This window comes from Colletotrichum truncatum (genome assembly GCF_014235925.2).
Source record: "Colletotrichum truncatum strain CMES1059 chromosome Unknown Contig_0005, whole genome shotgun sequence".
NCBI classification, from domain to species: domain Eukaryota; kingdom Fungi; phylum Ascomycota; class Sordariomycetes; order Glomerellales; family Glomerellaceae; genus Colletotrichum; species Colletotrichum truncatum.
Window position 1 is genome coordinate 3,924,926 of NW_027222402.1, and position 20,141 is coordinate 3,945,066.

A 20,141-nucleotide genomic window follows, 5' to 3' on the forward strand; every position below is an offset into this window, starting at 1 on the left:
GGAATGCAGAAATTAGTGGAAAGCAAACGTCTAGAGCCAATCGTTAAAAAGCTTCCGGGTTTATATACCAGTTTAATAGAATGAAAGGGGCGACTGAGTCCGACCATGGCATGAGACTAGAACACCGAGGAGAGAACCCAAACCCTTCACTGTGAAGACTCACTTACCATTCGGCCTCCACATTCGTCCAATTCAGAAGCCTAACTGGGTTTGAGAAATAAAGTCATCAGGGAAAGATCTACTCTATTTGGCTGCCTAGCGGAGGTATCCAGTAACGATTACTCGAGCACTTCTCCTTGAAGTATCTTGGCTTTAGTGTTTGAGCTGCATCCGGCATACAGGCTGCGTCAAGAACCTGCCGTATACCTCATATCGACGGAATCTGTCTTCAAGCTCTACTTGTTCGTCGATTTATTCTAGAATCAGCATCGCCCGCTTTATGTCGAAGATGGCATCTATCGCGCCCAGTACAAGGTTCATATCCAGCGCCGAACCATACAGAATGAACGGAGACACGAATGAGTATGATATAGAGATGTTCGACGACGAAGCAAGCAATACAGAGTCTGGACCCTCTGTCGCTTCTTCAGGCGCTCTGGATGGACATAATGACACCACGGTTACCCCCAACAGCGAGCCTGCGATGGAGCAACATCTACCTCCCATCGCTATCGTTGGCATAGGACTCAGACTTCCCGGCAACGTATCCACGACGGAAGAGTTTTGGGATCTTTTAGTCAACAAGAGAAGCACAAGATGCCGGGTACCTGAGAGCCGCTTCAACGTCGATGCCTTCTATAGCGACTCGGGGAAGCCCGGCACCGTGAACAGCAAGTACGGACATTACCTCGACATTGATATCGATCGAATGGATGCCTCATTCTTCTCCATGAGTAAGGCCGAAGTGGAGAAGCTCGATCCTCAACAGAGACTACTTCTGGAGGTCGTCTGGGAATGTATGGAGAATGGCGGCCAGAAAAACTGGCGGGGCGGTAACATAGGCTGCTATGTTGGCGTCTACGGCGACGACTGGCTGGACCTTTCTGCGAAAGATCCTCAGCGTCTAGGAATGTACCGAATAACCAGTTCTGCAGAGTTTGGCGTTGCAAACCGGTTATCGTATGAATTTGACCTCAAGGGGCCTAGGTAAGACGCGCCGTATTATTTCTGCATATCTTACTCCCTCGCGTTATAATGCATGAAAGAAAATTTCCAGAGACTAACGATGATTCGTAATAGTATGACAATCCGCACGGCATGCTCTTCTTCTTTGGTAGGCCTGCACGAGGCTTGCCAAGCAATCTACTCGGGATCATGTGATTCCGCTGTGGTAGCCGGCGCAAATGTCATCGTGTCTCCAACCCTCGCCGTCACATTGACCGAGCAGGGCGTCATCTCGCCCTCCGGCGTTTGCCAGTCTTTTGACAAGAAGGCCGACGGCTACGTCAGAGCCGAGGCGGTCAACGCCGTGTATGTTAAAAAACTGAGCGATGCCTTGCGGGACGGCGACCCTATCCGCGGCGTCATCCGGGCAACCGGCTCCAACTTTGACGGAAAGACTAGTGGTATCACGAACCCTAGCAAAGAAAGCCAAGAGAATCTCATTCGACGGACGTACCGCGCGGCCAATATTTCTAATCCTGGAAATACGGGCTTCGTGGAATGCCATGGAACCGGCACGGCGGTGGGCGATCCTTTGGAGACGTCCGCTGTCGGGAAAGTCTTTGGCGGGCAGGGAGAAGTTCTGATTACGTCGGTGAGCAGATTTATCTTACATAAAGGTATTCTGGATGCTAACATCATCTCTAATAGGTCAAGCCAAATGTTGGTCACTCTGAAGGCGCATCCGGTCTCACTAGTTTGATCAAGGCTGTGCTGGCGCTGGAGAAGGAGGTCGTTCCGCCAAATATCAACTTTTCCGATCCGAATCCAAAGAGTATGTCTTTCTCTTCAGTTTTGAGGTCTTACATGTAACCACATTTGTCTTAAACTAAACGCTAATGCTATCTCCACTTCTAGTTGGGTGGCAAGAATTTGGCCTTCGAGTGCCGACGGAGGCCCTTCCGTGGCCAGAAAATCGTGCAGCCCGCGTATCTGTGAATAACTTTGGGATTGGTGGCGCAAATGCACACGTAAGACTATAAGATGCGCTTGGGTCCCGTTTTTAACTAATCTGATATGATCGTAGGTTATTATAGATTCGCCAAAGCCGTTCCAGAAGAATATATCGAAGGTCGAGGCATATGGACAACATCTGCTCCTTTTCTCCGCGCATGACCCTGGTTCTTTAAACAACATGGTCTCTCAAGTGAAAGAGTACGCCAGCAAGCATCAAGACCGCCTTGCAGATATTTCTTTTACACTGGGAGTCCGGCGAGAACAGCTTGCCCACCGAACATTCGCAATTGCTGATAGGACTGGTCTATTCCAAGCTTCCCCAGTCGTACAATGTACCGACAAGTCGCCCAGACGCGTCAACTTCGTTTTCACCGGTCAGGGAGCTCAATGGGCCAGCATGGCCGTCGAGTTGTTGGATGAGTTTCCCTCCTTCCTTTCCGATATCAGACACATGGACAGGACACTAAAAGCATTACATCATGCACCGATTTGGTCAATGGAAGGTAAGATTCAAATCAACATTGAGCGGCGGAGAGATACAAACTAACTAAATACGAATTGCTGCAGAGGAATTATTGCGACCTTTGAAGCAAAGCAGAATCGACCAGCCCGAATTTGCGCAGCCTATCTGCACTGCTGTACAAATTGGAATCATTCGTCTTCTTCGGTCCTGGAACGTCCTGCCAGCAGCCGTCGTAGGCCATTCGAGCGGCGAGATAGCCGCGGCATTTGCAGCTGGCTTGCTGACTCTTGAAGCATCCATCGCCGTCGCGTACTACCGTGGACAGGTTACAAGACAGCAGCTTCGTTCCGGAGCCATGGCTGCAGTCGGTCTTGGCCCTTCGGATGTAAAGCAATACCTGGAAGCCGGTGTTGTCGTCGCTTGTGAAAACAGTGCCACCAGCACGACAATAAGTGGCGACTCAGATGCTTTAGACTCGGTTCTTGAAAAGATCAAGGTTGAAAGGCCTGAATGCTTCGTTCGTAAGCTTAAAGTCGACAAGGCGTACCATTCCCATCACATGCAGGAAGTTGGCGATTTATACCAGAAACTCCTTCATGACTTTATCCCGGGATCCATGTTCCCCGACGACGAAGAGGATGGGGAGAAAGAAACCTCCGTTGTCTTGTTCTCAAGTGTCACTGGCAAGCAAGCGACAAGGGCTCAGATGGGCCCGGCATATTGGAGGATGAACCTCGAATCCCCGGTAGTATTCTCTTCTGCAGTGCAGGCAATGCTAGCTTCTACCACAGAGGAATCCTTGTGCCTCGAGATCGGCCCTCACTCCGCATTATCGGCCCCCCTCCGAGATATCATCAAGTCCGCCAACCTACAGAACTCGGTTGCCTACGTACCCACACTGCTCCGTAACCAGAACAGCACGCAATCACTGCTTTCATGCCTTGGACAGCTCTTTCAGCACTCGGTTAATATCGACATACCCACAAAGTCCGACTATAGGGTGCTGACCGATCTTCCCAACTACTCCTGGCGACGTGAAGAGGCGTATTGGAACGAAAGCCGTGTATCCCGAGAATGGCGTCTGCGCAAGTTTCCTCCACATGAGCTGCTCGGCATTCGAACCCTCGAGGCCTCTGACACGAGGCCAACATGGAGGAATATCCTGAAACTTAACGATGTCCCTTGGCTGCCAGACCATAGGATTAAAGATGATATAGTACTTCCTGCTGCTGCTTATCTAGCTATGGCGGGCGAAGCTGTTCGTCAAGTTGCGGACGGTCCCGTGGTCGATTTCTATCTGCGACAAGTCAACATTAAAGCCGCGCTTGTGCTACGCGAAGCAGAAGGTGCGGAGCTAATGACATACTTGGCACCAATGCGCCTCGTGTCGAGTTTGGATTCCTCCTGGTACGAGTTCTCAATTGTCTCGCACAACGGCAGCGGCTGGGTTGAACACTGCAACGGTCAAGTGAGAGCCGGCAAAGGAGTCCCTATTCCCTGCCATGAGAAGGATTTTGCCAAGTACCCCAGGATTTCGTCGGCTACAGCATTGTATAAGAGCATGAGACGTGTTGGCCTCAACTACGGCCCTCGGTTCCAGGGAATGGAGGACATATCTGCGGAGCCGGGATCTGGCCGTGTTTCGGCGAGCATTTCCGACCATCACGATTCAAACGAAAGTAGCTACCAGCTGCATCCTTCAACAATTGATTTCTGCCTACAGTTACAGATTGTTGCTGCAGCAGAGGGACTCCCGTACCGTATCAACAATATTTGCATGCCAACCTACATTGAAGAGATGTATGTTGGACAGGCTTCATCAGAGATGCGTGTCGCAGGTCAGGCCAATTCCTCCTCCAGGGGAACCATACGCGGTTCAGCAACAGCCACTTCAGATGACTTATTGGCGTTGTCGATCACAAACGCGCGCTTTAGCGTCCTTGATGATAGCGGTGTGGGCCAAGACAAGGATACGGTGGCCGCGGCTCAGCTGCAGTGGAAGCCTGATGTAGACTTTGTCTCTCTAAGCGATCTCATCCGTCCCCGCAAGTGTCTTCGGGAAGTACTGTCAAAGCTTGAGAGGCTCACTCTACTGTCCATGGTTAAGACTCTTCAGCTCGTCGAAGGTATCCAGATCACCGGCCATCTTTACAGGTTCCGCTATTGGCTGGCATCCCAGCGCACAAGAGCCGCCCAAGGCGAGTATCGTCATGTCGATGACGCCGAGGCATTGGCCTGCCTTACTGAGCCGCAACTTTCAGCCGAGATTGAGTCCGCAACGGAAGACGTACGTAAAACTGGAGGTTTTGAGGTAGCGGAACTGATCCTAAGAGCCATGTCGAACGCCCCAAATATTTTCAACGGCAAGGTCAAACCGATCGAGGTTCTGATGGCGAATGACGGCCTTGGGAATATTTACAGGTTCATTCAATCCCTCTGCGATGGCACGCCTTTATATGAACTCTTGAGCCATGCAAACCCAGCTATGAAAGTACTGGAGATTGGCGCAGGGACCGGTGGTACAACGGCAGAGATCCTCCGCGGCTTCACCAGTGATACCGGGGAGCGTATGTATGCGCAATACGATTTTACGGATATCTCGACTGGCTTTTTCGCCGCGGCGCAAGAAAGATTCAAGGAGCATGACGGCATTGAATGCAAGGTGCTGGACATTAGCAAAGACCCAATTGCGCAGGGCTTCGAGGCCGAATCTTATGACTTTATCGTTGCATCTAATGTAGGTAACAACGAAGTCTCATAAAAAAGACTTGACTGACGTGATTTAGGTTCTTCATGCCACACCAAGTATTCAAGCAACACTGCGAAACGTGCGGAAGCTGATTAAGCCGGGTGGTAAACTGTTTCTCCAAGAGTTGAGTCCAGGTGAGATTAAGCATTATGAGTGTTCTCTGATGGGTATCTGTGCTAATCATTACTAGAATGGCGTATGATCAATTATATCATGGTATGACTAATTTTCGATGAATTGGACCATATTATACTAACAGATACAAGGGGTTTCTTTCTGGCTGGTGGCTTGGAGTATCAGACGAGCGACTCGATGAACCGTACATCTCCCCGACCCGATGGGACTCGGAATTGAGAGAAGCTGGTTTTTCGGGTACAGATGCCGTGGTTTACGACGATGAGACTCCTTACCAAATCAACGCCAACATCATCTCCTCGACGGTTATTTCGAACATCTCGCCCGGTGAAGTTAGCATTCTTGTGGAGTCTTCCAATGGCCCGGCTAGCCTCCTACAAGATGCTCTGACCAAAAGAGGCTACAATGTGTCCCTGTCGTCTCTCGACGAGCTTCCCGACGATGACGTGGATGTCATCTCGCTGCTGGATCTGGAGTCGCCCTACTTCCATGACATCTCAGATGAGAGGCTGAAGAAGCTACAGACTTACTTGGCTACGTTGCCTCCGGACACTAGCGTTTTATGGGTAACCGGGCACTCCCAAGTGGGATGTGATGATCCGCGGTACGCTGCCAGTATCGGAGCAATCCGTACTATTCGGTCGGAACTTTCTTTGGACGTGGCGACATTGGAGTTGGACGTCCGAGAGGACCTTGACGTTGGAAAGGTTGCCGATGTTTTCCACAAAATACGGCGCCAGTCGTCTGTTTCGAGCTTGGATCCCGACCGAGAGTTTGCAGTGCTCGGAGACAAAATCATTATCCCACGTTACAACTGGATAAACGTACGAGAACAGAGCGCCGACAGTAAGAAAGAATGGGTACGAAAGCTAGAGACTGGTCGTGTCGGACAAATTCGGAGTCTGAGATGGGTTACCAAGTGCCCCGAGGCTTTGGCGGATCACGAGATTGAAATCGAGCCGCGAGCAGTTGGGTTGAACCTCAAGGTAATTTTCCACGGTTGTAGCACTGAGTGGATGGTTAGTAACTTTGATTAGGACATTTTGTTGTCCACAGGGGCAATCGAGGCGACCACGTCTGACCTTGGTCAGGAATGCGCCGGCATCGTGCGTAAGATCGGGTCCGCTGTTGACGATGTCAAAATTGGCGACCGTGTCATGGCACTTCATCACGGTAGTTTTGCATCTCGGGTTGTTTGTTCGATGAACGAGGTTGTCGCCGTGCCCGAGACGCTCTCCTTCGAAGAGGCTGCAACTGTGCCTTATGTTTACTCAACGGCGATATACTCGTTGATCACTGTCGGAGGCTTGGAAAGAGATCAGGTGGGCTTATTGAAAACCATATGCAAAGGTCTGGCCCTAACTAATGCTCTCAGTCTGTCTTGATTCACTCAGCATGTGGCGGCGTCGGAATTGCAGCCATGCACATAAGCAAATTGATCGGTGCCAAGGTAATTAAAACTTACTTAAAATAGAAAGCTTCTTGCATGATGCTAATGTTGCAACTGCAGATATTTGCCACGGTCGGAAGTCCCGAGAAGGCCCAGTTTCTAGTCAAGAACTTTGGCATACCCCAGAGTCACATCTTCAGCTCCAGAGACTCGTCCTTTTACTCGGGCATCATGGCTGCAACTAATGGCTCAGGTGTTGATTTGGTTTTGAACTCCCTAGCAGGGGAGCTCCTCCACCTGTCGTGGAAGTGTGTTGCAAAGTTTGGCAAATTGCTGGAGCTGGGCAAGCAAGACTTTGCAGGCCATGGCCAACTCGGAATGGACAACTTCGAGGCGAACCGGACATTTTGTGGCATTGATATATCGCAGTTGGCTCTCGAGAGACCAAAGGTTCTCAAGAAGTCTGTGGCCCCATTGACAAACATAACACGAAATCTTGAATGTGCTAACATATTACAGGCTACTTGAACGTTGCACGAGCCTCCTCGACAGCGGCAGGATAAAGCCCATCAACCCAGTCACCGCGTTTAAAGCCACAGATATAATCGAGAGTTTTAAATATCTACAGGCGGGAAGTCACATCGGAAAGGTGGCCGTCTCAATGCCCGATAAATTCAGCGAACTTCCCGTAGCGCCCGTCACATCCAAGGCTCAGTTCAAACCTGATGCTTCGTATCTCCTGGTCGGCGGTCTTGGTGGACTGGGTCGCACCATTTCAACGTGGATGGTGGATAACGGCGCTCGCCATATCATCTATCTCTCCAGGTCGGCGGGACAGTCGAATCGAGACAAGACATTTATTCACGAGCTGGAATCACAAGGTTGCGCAGTGCAGTGCGTTGCAGGAAGAGTCGAAGACCCCGAGGCTGTGACGAGGGCGGTCAACAACGCAGCTAAGCCAATATCTGGAGTGCTCCATATGTCTCTAGTGCTAAGGGTATGCCAGGTATCCCTTCTCATGATCTTGATTTTAACAAAAACTAACCTTTCTCGTGATGTAGGATCGCAATATTCTAAACTACTCTCACGAGGACTGGCACGCGGCGGTCAAGCCAAAAGTAGACGGCGCATGGAATCTGCACCATGCGCTCGCCAACACGAAGCTGGACTTCTTCGTCCTATTCAGCTCGATCTCATACGTCGTCGGACAGTCAGGTCAAGCAAACTATGCTGCCGCGAACGGGTTCCTCGCTGCGTTCGCCCAGTACCGCCACGCGCAGGGCCTGCCGGCGTCTGTCATGGACATCGGGATGGTGGAGGACGCCGGATATCTTTCCGAGAACGCTGCCATTCTCGAACAGTTCAAGGCACTTAACTACCACACACTGAGGGAAGCTGATCTTCTGCAAGCTCTGACATACTCTATAAGCCGCCAGGGACTACAACCACTATCGACTTCAAACGGAAACTGGGTGAACTCTGCTGAGATCGCTGTAGGTCTGGGTAGCACCAAAGCCTTCCAAGACCCCAGCAACCGCATCCCATGGAGGAGGGACGCTCGAATGGGTGTGGCCCACGTCAAAGGCTCGGCGAGGGCGGCGCAGGCAGAGCCAGAAAGCCAAGGCCTGGCACAGTTTCTAGGCAAGCTCGCTGCCGACCCATCTGCATTAGATGCGACGGAGAGTCGAGATTTCTTGACGGCCCGGATCGGCGACACTATTTATGGGATGATGATGAAGAACAAGGATGAAGTCAACGTGAACTTGCCCTTGGCTGCCCTTGGCGTCGATTCACTTGTCGCCATTGAGATACGAGACTGGTGGCAGCGCACCTTTGGTCTACATGTCAACGTGCTGGAAATCATGGGCGCGAGTGGAATTCGAATGCTGGGACACATGGCGGTGGACGGCCTGAAAAGGGTTCGGCTGCAGCGTGATGGGTCAGGACGTAGCTAAGTAGTTGGAATCCTTGATAGATTTTCTTGTCTAGTTGTTATTACGGAATGTTGGTTGGCGGCGTCAGGCGCGGCATGCTGTAACTTTAGTTTCTTAATTTTCCTGAGCTTTTCTGTGGTATGAAATGAGAATGCTGATTAAGAAGGCTTTATTCACTACATGTGAACGCAGCGTGATAGATTTAGACTTCCAAGTTTCTAGAAGTGACTCGCTATCTAGCAGTATCGCCTCAATATAAAATAGGAATGTCTGAGTTCTTCTTTGTGCCATGCTAGGCCTGTGAAGGACATGCTACATATATGTACTTGTAGTGAATTGGATATGCCACTTATGCTCAAATGCTAGGGCAGCCAAGCCCAACAGATTCAAGGAAAAAATCGTTCATTTCACATACAATCACATATAAAATGCTGGAGCTTTGCTTCTGGGAAGATCTTGTTGTTATCGTGGACATGATCACTGTTCCTATATTGCCACTGAGAAATAACAGCAAAAGATGAAAGTGGACCCATGATATTTTTCTTATAATACTCCCCGGAGCTTTATAGTTTCAGAGAGGAGATTCAACAGCAAGGTAAGGATTGATTAAGTCGTCCCCTTGGCCTGCCATTACGGGCGTACGAGTTAGAGGCACTCGGGTTTGAATGTGCTTGTTACAGATGTACCATTACCCTCACGTACTCCGTTTGTTTCATCAGAAGAATTGAAACAACGAAAGCTAATTGATCGAATGCCATTTGACAATCATCACTGACAGGGATGTCTTGGTGAAAATGTCTCTTCGCACGATAGTCAGCCGAAAGCGAACTTCCCCCGACAGTAAACATGACTAACATACTCGACGAGTGTCAACACTTTAAGTCGTTTTTCAAATTCTCCCCGCCATCAATAAGGTCAACAGCCACTACTCCGACGTGTAGGTCTAAGCTCCCGAACAATTGCTACCTTGTGCAGTCAGGAATTTCCTTTTAAACTGCATGGAGTTAATTTTAAGGTTTGGATCGAAAGTGTGCAGTGAGATGAGGGGGATCTACTTGGACCGTGAAGCTTTTTAGCCCCTGACTTTAGCAGGAGTATCCAGGTAACATTCCATGGAATACTTTGGGTCTCAAACAACTATGGCCAAAGTTTAGAGGACTTTTGCGTTGCTGTAGGTTAGTCGACATCTCTGGACTTCATGACTGTGTCATGTGTAACTACATCCTACTCTTTGATTATTAATTATGGCATTTCTGTGTTCTCCATTTTTGATCTAGGCAAAGTCTCGTGGGAATGATTATTGTTCACCGAGCAATACTTCCATGTCAAACAACATAGCCGCTTGCAAACTTCTAGCATGCTGTACAAGCTAACTCAAGACATTATACGCCTCTCAGAATCTGTAAACACCATCCTAACTGAGTATATAGAAGCCGCACAGCATTTGGGTGGGACAATTTACTGGGTTCAGAGGAGAAATAAGCATATCACGTAGACTTTTGCAACAACCAGTTACTGCCCATTTCTAACGTTCCTGAACCATTGCCAGACACCATTAGACATGTAACAGCCAATGAGGTGGCTCTTCGGTTGGATTGATTGGGACTCTGCTACATCCTTCCCCTTCCCCACGCTGTTTCATCTGTTCTAGCCAACCTTATCAACTAACTTTGATATAAGCGGAACGCGGTGTGGTCGCTTAGGAACTGTAAACTCTAGCGAAGTACTCGACGAACCTTATGACATGGTTCGGTAACGGAATAGATATTAATGGGGGGGCTTATAACGTCAGTCTTTTGATGAATTAGTGAGCTCAACGTTGGCAGTCGTCAGATACTGTTAATATTGCTCGGCAAGTAATCGGGTCAGGATGGACAGCCAAACACCACTACGAACCTACATGAAGGTGTTCGCGGCCGTTAGTTTTGTCACGGCCGCGATAACTCCAAAGCCCGTTGGACCTGCTCATCTCGATCTGCCACCAACGCTGCAAGCAACTGCAATTACATGGACAGCCTGCCCGACGGACGTTAAGCCATTCAAAGGAAACAACGACACCCAAGCCGTCCAATGCGCGAACTTCTCGGTGCCCATAAACTATAACGATGCCAATGGCGCCAGTGTGAACCTAGGAATCGTGAAGTTTCCCGCAGCAGGTAAGCGCATTGGTAACCTATTTTTGAATCCGGGTGGGCCTGGTGGCTCAGCAGCAAACACGGTTCTCAGGGTAGCCTCGAAGAAGTTTTATATCAGTGATGCGATCCGCCAGAACTTTGACATTATTGGGATGGATCCTCGCGGAGTCGGTCTGAGTTCGCCGCAAAAATGCGACACCAATTTGCTCAACCAGCTTAGTGATTTTGATGCAACGACCCCTGAGGGCTTTGAAAAGTTATTCAACTACAACAAGGCGGTAGGGGAATCATGCCGAGCTCTGACTGGGCCCTTGTTCGATAATATGGATACAACACTAGTTGCTAGAGACTTGGAGGCCGTCCGAGTTGGTAAGTTTTGGAATGATAAAATCCTCTAAAGAACATCCTGGCTAAACAGGCCCGCAGCTGCTGGAAACGAGCCGATGAACTACCTTGGCTTCTCATATGGTACTCAATTAGGGGCTCAATATGCTGCCCTTTTTCCAACCGCGATACGGGCAATGGCGCTTGACGGGATCCTCCACCACGCTGGTACTTCTGCAACGAATATTGTCACGGAGGCTGCGTCTCTCGACTCAACGATACAAGCCTTTTTCAGGTTCTGTGAAGCTAATTCCTCCAATTGTGGTGAGGGCGGGCAAGACATCAGACAAACTTGGAACAAGGTCATCGAAGTCGCCAAGGCTGGCAAGCTTAAGGCCGCAGAATGTGACGGAACACCCAAGACGTTATGCCTCACAGATGCCACGGTGTCCGATGTCATAGGTACCACTCGCTCGGTTTTGGGAAATCCGATTGACAGAAAGGATTTAGCCGAGCAGCTCCGTCTTGCAATGGCAGGCAACGGCTCGCTCTTGACTGCTGAGTTACTCTCCGGCGATCCGTTTACAGATTCCAGTGTCGTGGCAATCACAAACGTCCTTTGCCAGGACGGAACATTCTTCGCAGCAAAGGACCATACTGAGGTGCAGTTGGTGGCAGATATGACGCGAACCTTTACTGTGACACCTGGGGTGGGAGAGTTCTGGAAGCGAGTTATCGATTGTACTGGGTACCCTGTAAAGATCTCCAACCCTCCAGCAGCCCTAAGCATCAAGGGCATGCAAAACCCCGCCTTGTTGGTGCAATCTCGGTTCGATCCAGCTACCAGTATTGTTTTCGCTGCCGGTATGGCTAGGGAGTTCCAGAATGCGACGATGGTTCTGAGAGAAGGATCCGGGCATACAAGTTATAAACTTGGGGGCGACGCTTCAAGAGTGATTGACGACTACTTGATTAACCTGAAGGTACCACCGCCTGGCACCGTTGTACAGAGTTAGACGGTGGGAAACTATGAATTCAATTGAGACACTTGACAAAGTCGATGAGCTCACGGAGATTTAAATTTAAATGGTTTGTCAGCCGGGCCTCTAAGTTATACTTGTCAGTAAGGCTGTAGTATGAACTTCCTAGTCTCCAGCCAGACTGCCTGATATGAAGAGTTTGTGACATGCCTTGAGTAGAGGAATAATTTGAGTAGATGTTAAGGAAATTATATAACGATCGAATATTGTTGTGGACAGACATGATGCAAAAGAAAAAAAGAATTCGGACTTAATTCTTTCCAATTACAGCCTTAGTGTTGTAAACTTAGCAGTAGCATACAGGCTTAGTCCATAACCCCAATTTGGAGCAATAAGAAGACTAATTCACTGTCGCAGGACATGCAACGCTCTAGAACGCTCTAGGAAACCACCAAACGTCTAGGTAACGGGATACAATTCTTTGCAAATCATACACTTAAAGCATTACGAATAGGGGATAGAATCACTATAATTCTGCGTAGGCGTCCGCCCACTTCTCTGACCGGTTTTTACAAACATCTGCTTCGACCTTTATGTTATTCTTCCATGTTTGCGTCGAGTGATTCATTTTTAAACCGAGGTGGAAAACAATAAAACAATACTTCTAGTCATAATCTTTGGCAGCAAGAAGCATTGTTTCCAATCTCTGGGGCACAGCAAATGAGTGATTTACGTAAATATGAGGAGGCAATAGAACCACACTTCATATGCAAATTCACCTTACTATAAATCTCATGAATTCTAATTAACGGTGGGTGTCTGGATTTAAACGAAGCTGACAGAATGGGTTAAAGCTTATATAAGCCGGCAGAGTGCCAATAATTAGTGTTTCGATCGTATTGGTTGGTGCCTTGCGCCATTTCTTTGCAACAATTTGCTGCCTAAAACAACTGTGGCATCACGCCTGATGTTTCAACTGCTTTGCCTGGGCTCATTGAATACTAGCTCTGGCCTTTGGCGTTGTTCAAGCTTCTGAAGATATCATCTAAAAGATGTCTCAATGGCATGCCGATACCTGCCGAAACCCTAGGGTCATTGTGGGAGATGCAGGGGTTCCTTCTTGCGAACATTGCGGTAGATCAGCTCAGGAAATATTGAATGCTTTTCGCGCCGACAAAGAAACTCTCCCACTACCACCGGTTCCGCCGGATGAGCCCCCTGGACAGTTGAATCTTTGGTGGCCTCCTTCTGTAACATATACATCAGCTTCTGGCTCTGGCAACGAGAGAGAGACAGACTCTGAAAGTCTGGAAGCCGAAACCCTAACTGAAGAGACATTGTCGAAACCATTAGAAAACCAGGTTCCTTGCCAGACAAACCTCATATATGAGAAGGCACTTGCATCAGATGAAATTCGCTTGGCCCGACTTGACTCGACAAGAACTGCGTCACATTTGCAACCTGTTCATATATCGTTCGAGATTTTCAACGACAAGCGTCATCCCGACTATGAAACTGTTTCGTATACTTGGGGAGGTGAAGAAAACAACTACACACAGTAAGTGAGCAATCAAACAACACAAACTGAGGCTGGTAAGCAGAGGAGGAGGAGAGGGAGAGAAAGGACGCTAACTTCATTGGCTGAAAGAAGCCATCCCATTTATGTAGGTGACTATTGGGACATAATCTACACTACTCGGAACTGCTGGGCTATGTTGCGATATCTTCGCCCGCACCGCGATACTCGGTTAATTTGGGTCGATGTCGTATGCATCAACCAAAGCGACATGCAGGAAAGATCGAGGCAAGTTTCTAAAATGGGACAGATCTATACTCGGTGCAACCAGGTAGTGCTCTGGCTCGGGGACGATGTTGTGAGTGACGATTACGAATCACTACCTTCGCGACATCCTCTCCATGAGATAGACTTGGCATCTTCACAGTCTCGGGTGCCGATGGCCTCTCAAGAGACAAGTTTTGAACAACGTTCTGCTTTTACTGTGCTAGAAAAGCTTTTTCTAAGAAGATACTTCACCCGTGTTTGGGTTATCCAAGAGCTAGTGCTGTCCCCACGCATCCTTGTTCCCTTTGAGGACAAGGTGTTTTGGGCAGACCCCTTCACTTCTGCTAGGATTGAAGGGGCTCTCAACAAAGCGAAAACGGAGAAGAAATGGTCTTGGAACAATACAGCAGCGCCCTGGCTCCGGTTGATGGCCCAGGGACTGTCACACGGCCAATCCTGGTCCAATGTCATGACGCTCACATCAAAATCGAGATCCTCTGACTCTCGAGATGGCCTTTATGGCATATTGGGTCTTTTTCCAGAGGGGCCTGATGGTATGCGATTGGTCCCCGACTATTCTATCTCGTATCAACATATGATGATGGGTGCTATGGCTCATGAGCTTATTAATGGAGGCAATACTGGTTTTCTCTTCGCTGCGAGAGGCATTTCACCGCCCCGAAAGGGAATATCAACGTTGCCATCCTGGCTACCACCTTGGGATAATTGGAACGAGGCAGAGAGAAAACTATTGCGATCACCACTTCCTGTTAGCCACCAGGGTAAGGCAATCGATGAAAAGAAGATAGTATTGCTATCGGAAGAGCAAGCCGAGTTCAGTGGAGAGAATTTTGGTTATTTTCGCTTTGGCCCAGTTTCGCCAGGGTGCGACAGAAAACATTGGAATGATCATGCCACGATCGACCGCAACACGGGGAGTCTCTCACTTTGCGCGATCAAACTAGTCACCATTAGATCGGCGTTTCGGAAGGATTCGGCGAAATATCTTCCGCAGCCTTCATATAAAGCCAAGCTGAAGGGCATTGGAAGCGTCTATGTGACAAGTGAACACGACCTTACGTCAGTGGCGAAGGAAGGTGACGAGATTTTTAGTCTCTATCCCGCCTTTACCAAAGGCAATGAAGAACCAGAATGTTCCGTGTATTTGCTCCTCCGCAGGATCTCACAACAACAGTTTAAGCTGGTCGCTGGGTTGTCATATTTGTATTTCTCCTGTGGGAATTTGGAAGTCTTCAGAGAACTACCTTTCCAAGGCGTCCGGGAAAGCCTAAGTCAAAGCATTTCCGTTCTTAAGCAAGTATGGAACCTGCCGTTACATACCTTTGATGAAGGTTTGAAATCAGAAAGGTCCTTTGGTCGAATCATAGAAAAAGCTTTCCCTGGAAATGATGGTGTCCCTTTCCATTTCATCGTGCCCATCATATTAGGATATGAGGGCTTCGGCAAGCTTCACCAGAATCCAGTCGCCCGTAAGTTGCAACCAAGGGTGGTTAACGACTATCTCGAACTTACCTTCGGTTCCGATGACTGGACCACATTCAAGAGCACATATTCAAGGAAGAAGCCACTTTACTACCCTCATCGACCTAACACTGGTTGCCTGTACTGGGAACAGGAAACTTTGAAGATCAAACCCCAAGACGAAGCTGCTAGCAGCGGCCAGCAGGAAGAGTTTAAATCAGGTGTTAAAGTTCGACTGCTTTTGGAACATGTCAATAAACTCTTCCGTATGATTGACGACCATTTGAGGATCAGCGGGATATGGGAGTCGATTAATGTGACAAATCCCAGGGGCTCGTGGGAAGAACTACTTCAAGCTGATGCGCTTTTTGGAGATGATATCGGCACTGTTGAAGTAAGAGGCGAGTATGCTGAAATGTTCGGTATCTGCGGGTTAAGTGGTGTTGAATCTCGAATTGAGATTCTGTAGTTGGGGTCTGTTGGCAGGAGGTTCAAACCCCCTGATGGCAAGCGATTTTCTTTCATTTTTGTAGTAATTTACGGTTCAGACAAATAGCTATGGTATTCTTCTTTTCAATTCAGTTAATTTGTCCATCCCCTCTGTGACAGACCAAATGTCGTTGCCAGTTTCATTTCAAATACATACCTTGAAGAATTCTTTTTAGGTTAGCGCAATTGGACTGAACAATACTTTTGAGGGTTAAGAATGAGACTCAACATAGTCTATGTTAACGACTATATGAGAAAGTGAATTTACGAGATCGTATTTATCAGAGCGACCTCGCACAGTCCATAATTGATCCAATACAACATCTCGCGCAATCTACCGCAGCTTAGTACAAGCTGATAGAATATCCAGCTTCAGTCTCCACTATTACTTCACTCCCGCTCGAATAGCCATTCAGTACGTACAAATGTTAAAGCTGATCTGGGGCCTGTCACCCAGACGAAGATCTTGCCCGTAAATGAACCCGCTTAGCTTTTAGATGCATTCAATCGCTAAATCCGTAGCCTATGTAAGGGGCAAGGAGCTGCACAAGGCAGAAGCATCTGGTGACCCTTTAAGCCTTACAGGTCAGACAATCTCATCAGCAGCATGCACGCTATAAGGACCGATTGGGAAAACTAGACAAATGTAGGCATCGGCACTTGCAGATTGATTCCCTAAAGAGTTCTTGTCGATAATTTTTGGATGCAGTAGGATTCAGCCTTCTGTTTCTTCAAGTGTGGATGAAGCGATGCAACATTGTATGTACATATCTGCCTGAAAATGGGATGGCATGCCAAGGATGGGGTGGCGGAGGTGAGAAACACACTGCCTGATAGTTGCATCGAACAAGCTGTGAGACAAATATTACTAAAATATCTCCCAAGCGTGGCGTTTTTCGTCCTTCAGCCTTAATTTGACTGACGTTTGGCTGACTATCCGGCTTACTGTCCGCAGCGCTAAACCGAATCGGATCATAACCCCTCCGACCCTTCGGGCCGCCGCCGACCTGCAGGTCCCACTCCTCCGTTCCTGATCCGTTCCAGTTGTGTGGGAGAGCCGTAAGTATCTGTCAGCCTCGGGATGCGCTCCGAATGGCACCAGGCATGCGCTTTGTTCTCATTGGACATGTCGATAGCTGAAGGTAGAACAGGAATAGGCTGGACATGGGGATAACGAAAATAGACTCAAAGTGTTCAGGGTGGGAGACAATTTGGGGGGGATCTTTAGAGTCTAAGATGCTAGTGAGAATGTGAGCGAATTCACAGTCTGACAATGACTTACAGTAGGCGTATTACTACGAGCTGATCCACAACTTGCCACAATTCAGCCTTGTTTGAGAGGTGCCTGAAAGCTACGCCACATCGTGATTATAGTTTCTAGGTAGACTTAGTAGAGCCCATATCCATGAATTTGTTCTTGTTTCGTCGTCTCTGAGAAGCAACCTTTCCGATATCGCGGTTCTTTCACTTGCGATACCAAGCTGTTAACGGTTCAACATCACCGATAGAAACATTCTACTCCGGATAGAGAAAAAGGAATAAAACAACAATACTCCACGAACGACATCACCACGAACGATTCGTGACCATCGAAACTACACAAAACAAAATACGAGATAATAATTCACCAAAATGAGACTTGTTTCGCCGCTCGTAATTGAGCAGCAGCTGGTTGGGGACGATGCCATAGAGCAGGTCCGAGTTCTTCAGGTTCCTGCAACCGGCGGAGCTGAGGCTCAACTAGCTGTTGCTGTCTCTTTGGCGAAGTCCAAGATTGGCGACGAAACGGAGGTTGCCGTCGTCAAGCGTGTCCGCAGAGACTTGGTTAAGAGGATGAAGGTAGCGGCGAACGGAGACTGGGTCGGCAAAAACGCCGTCCCGAAGAAGTGGATTATTCTCAAGGAGCTTCCCGTGGATGCGTACGGCGAAGTTGATAACGACGCCCTACGAAAACAGTTGACTGCTGCACCAGCTGTAGGTGCGCCCTTGACCGTGAAGCAGAAATTGAAGCGTGCCATCGCCAAGACGCTGCGTCTGCCTCTCTCCGACATTGCCCCCTCGGCCTCTTTTATCCGTCTTGGAGGCGACTCCGTCAGCGCCATCGAAGTGATGGCTCGCGCCCTTGAAGACCAGGTCATCGTACGCGTATCCGACCTTCTGCGCTGCGAGACCTTTGACGAGCTTGCGGCTACGGCCACCGCTGGAGACTCTGCTGCTACCGGCAGCACCACCGAAACACGCCCCTTTGCCCACATTACCGAGCTCGATCGTGTGGCCTTCTTGTCGAGCGCTCGTGCCCAGTGTCATCTGGCCAATGACGCCATCATCGAGGACGCTTACCCTCTGACTAAGCTCCAGGAGGGATTCATGGCCCTCGCAGCAAGGCAACCGGGCTCATACATCAGCAAATACGCCTTTCCTCTTCCCAGATACATTGACGCAGACCGCTTCCGAAGATCCTGGGAAAAGACTCTTGCACTATGTGGAAGCCTACGCACAAGAATGGTCTTCTTCGGGGATTCTTCCTACCAGATCGTTGTTGATGAACCAGTCCACTGGGACGAGACCTTGGGTTCCGATGTGGCATCGGCTGTTAATGCGATGAACAGTGTAGAGATGACATACGGCTCGCAGCTATGCCGTTACGGATTAGTAAAGGGCCCTGATGATCAGGACTACTTTATCTGGCTTATTCACCATTCTATTTACGATGGCTGGACGATGCGCCTCGTTATTGAAACCGTCCACCGTCTGTACTATGGGGCTGACATCCCACCCATAGCTCCGTATTCGGGACTTATCAGCTATGTGAAGAATCTTAACCGCGATGCCGGCGCTGCCTACTGGAAGGCCCAACTTGAAGACGCAAAAAGGCCGACGTTCCCACTCGTCCCATCCGATTTGGCAGCCACCTCGACATCTGATGGGGACGCTGAGACAGTAACAAGACTCGAGAATCACATGATTCTTATCGGAGAGTCAGCCGGAGCGACATTTACCAGGGCGACAATTCTGCGCGCCGCGTGGGCATTGTTGCTTGCGCGATACTGCGACTCTGATGACGTCTGTTTTGGCACCACGGTCTCGGGTCGTCAGGTACCTGTTCGGGGTGCCCAAAGAATCGCCGGACCGTTGATTGCCAGTGTCCCTATTCGTATTCGTCTCGATCGCCAGCAGTCCGTGGCAGCATTCCTCCAAGGCGTCCAAGATCAAGCAAACGAGATGACCGCTCACGAGCAATACGGCTTGCAGAGCATTGCGAAGCTTAGCCCCGAGGCGCAGGATGCTTGCGACTTTTCAAGCTTGATTGTCATCCAGCCAGACAAGATTCTGGGCTACCCGGATGTTGACGGCCTTAGAGTCTTGCTTCCTCTTAGCGATGCGCATTTCGGTCCCGACCAGATGCTTGAGGGGTACTACAACTACCCCCTCGTGCTTCAGGTGCATGTTTTCGAGCACCAGGTGGAACTCTCTGTGACCTATGACTCGCGAGTTCTTTCTCAATCTCAAGTACAGGCTTTGTGTTACCAATACGACCACATTGTCCAACAGCTGCTCAACCCCACTACAGATACCGCACTTGGAGACATCTCTCTAGCCGGGCCTTGGGATCTGCAGCAAGCACTTGAGTGGAACAGCGATGAGGAACCAGAGATTGTTTCCGCCTGTGTTCATGAACTTGTCGCAGAACAAGCACAGATCCGACCAGATGCCCCAGCAATAGCCGCTTGGGACGGCGAACTGTCATATCGCCAGCTAGATGAAGCATCATCCAGGCTTGCTCTCTACCTACTTGATACGTTCGGCCTCGTAGAGGATAGCCTCGTACACGTCTGCTTTGAAAAGTCGGTCTGGTTTTTCGTTTCCATACTGGCTATCAACAAGGCCGGTTGTGCTTGGGTTCCCCTTGACCCTTCACACCCAGAACAGCGCCAACGACAGGTCATGAAACAGACCCAAGCAAAGCTCGCCTTGACATCGGCCAAACACAGAAGTATCTGTGCCGATGTCATGCCTCAAGTGCTCGTAGTCTCATTCAACTTGGATAGAGTGCTTCGGCGAGACACCTCCCTGCAATCCGCCAATCGCTCTCTTCCCAAAGTCAACCCCCATACGGCATCATACGTGCTCTTCACATCTGGAAGTACGGGAACGCCAA

The 20,141-nt window shown here is 49.2% G+C and overlaps 4 protein-coding genes across 4 annotated transcripts in view; all 4 read left to right on the forward strand.

The window, feature by feature from the left end:
• Window positions 1–448: 448 nt before the first annotated feature.
• Window positions 449–8,810, forward strand: CTRU02_209145 (polyketide synthase; the record flags this gene model as incomplete). Its single annotated transcript, XM_036732780.1, has 14 exons — window positions 449–1,146; window positions 1,240–1,756; window positions 1,813–1,936; window positions 2,020–2,132; window positions 2,189–2,621; window positions 2,686–5,318; window positions 5,368–5,464; window positions 5,521–5,546; window positions 5,597–6,451; window positions 6,503–6,787; window positions 6,841–6,915; window positions 6,976–7,316; window positions 7,375–7,852; window positions 7,917–8,810. 14 exons carry the CDS (start codon window positions 449–451, stop codon window positions 8,808–8,810), a joined length of 7,569 nt encoding a protein of 2,522 aa, XP_036575523.1.
• A 1,849-nt stretch (window positions 8,811–10,659) lies between these two features.
• CTRU02_209146 (uncharacterized protein) lies at window positions 10,660–12,264 on the forward strand (the record flags this gene model as incomplete). Its single annotated transcript, XM_036732779.1, has 2 exons — window positions 10,660–11,293; window positions 11,351–12,264. The coding sequence occupies 2 exons, from the start codon at window positions 10,660–10,662 to the stop codon at window positions 12,262–12,264; spliced, it is 1,548 nt and encodes a 515-aa protein (XP_036575522.1).
• A 1,016-nt stretch (window positions 12,265–13,280) lies between these two features.
• On the forward strand, window positions 13,281–15,962 carry CTRU02_209147 (heterokaryon incompatibility protein HET-6-like protein; the record flags this gene model as incomplete). Its single annotated transcript, XM_036732778.1, has 2 exons — window positions 13,281–13,786; window positions 13,877–15,962. The coding sequence occupies 2 exons, from the start codon at window positions 13,281–13,283 to the stop codon at window positions 15,960–15,962; spliced, it is 2,592 nt and encodes an 863-aa protein (XP_036575521.1).
• Window positions 15,963–17,614: 1,652 nt separating this feature from the next.
• CTRU02_209148 (NRPS protein) overlaps window positions 17,615–20,141 on the forward strand; it is a gene marked incomplete at both ends in the record, with an annotated part of 38,088 nt that continues 35,561 nt past the window's right edge. Inside the window, one exon of the mRNA XM_070205214.1 lies at window positions 17,615–20,126. Coding sequence (XP_070061289.1) covers window positions 17,615–20,126 — 2,512 coding nt within the window. The remainder of the gene's footprint in view (window positions 20,127–20,141) is intronic.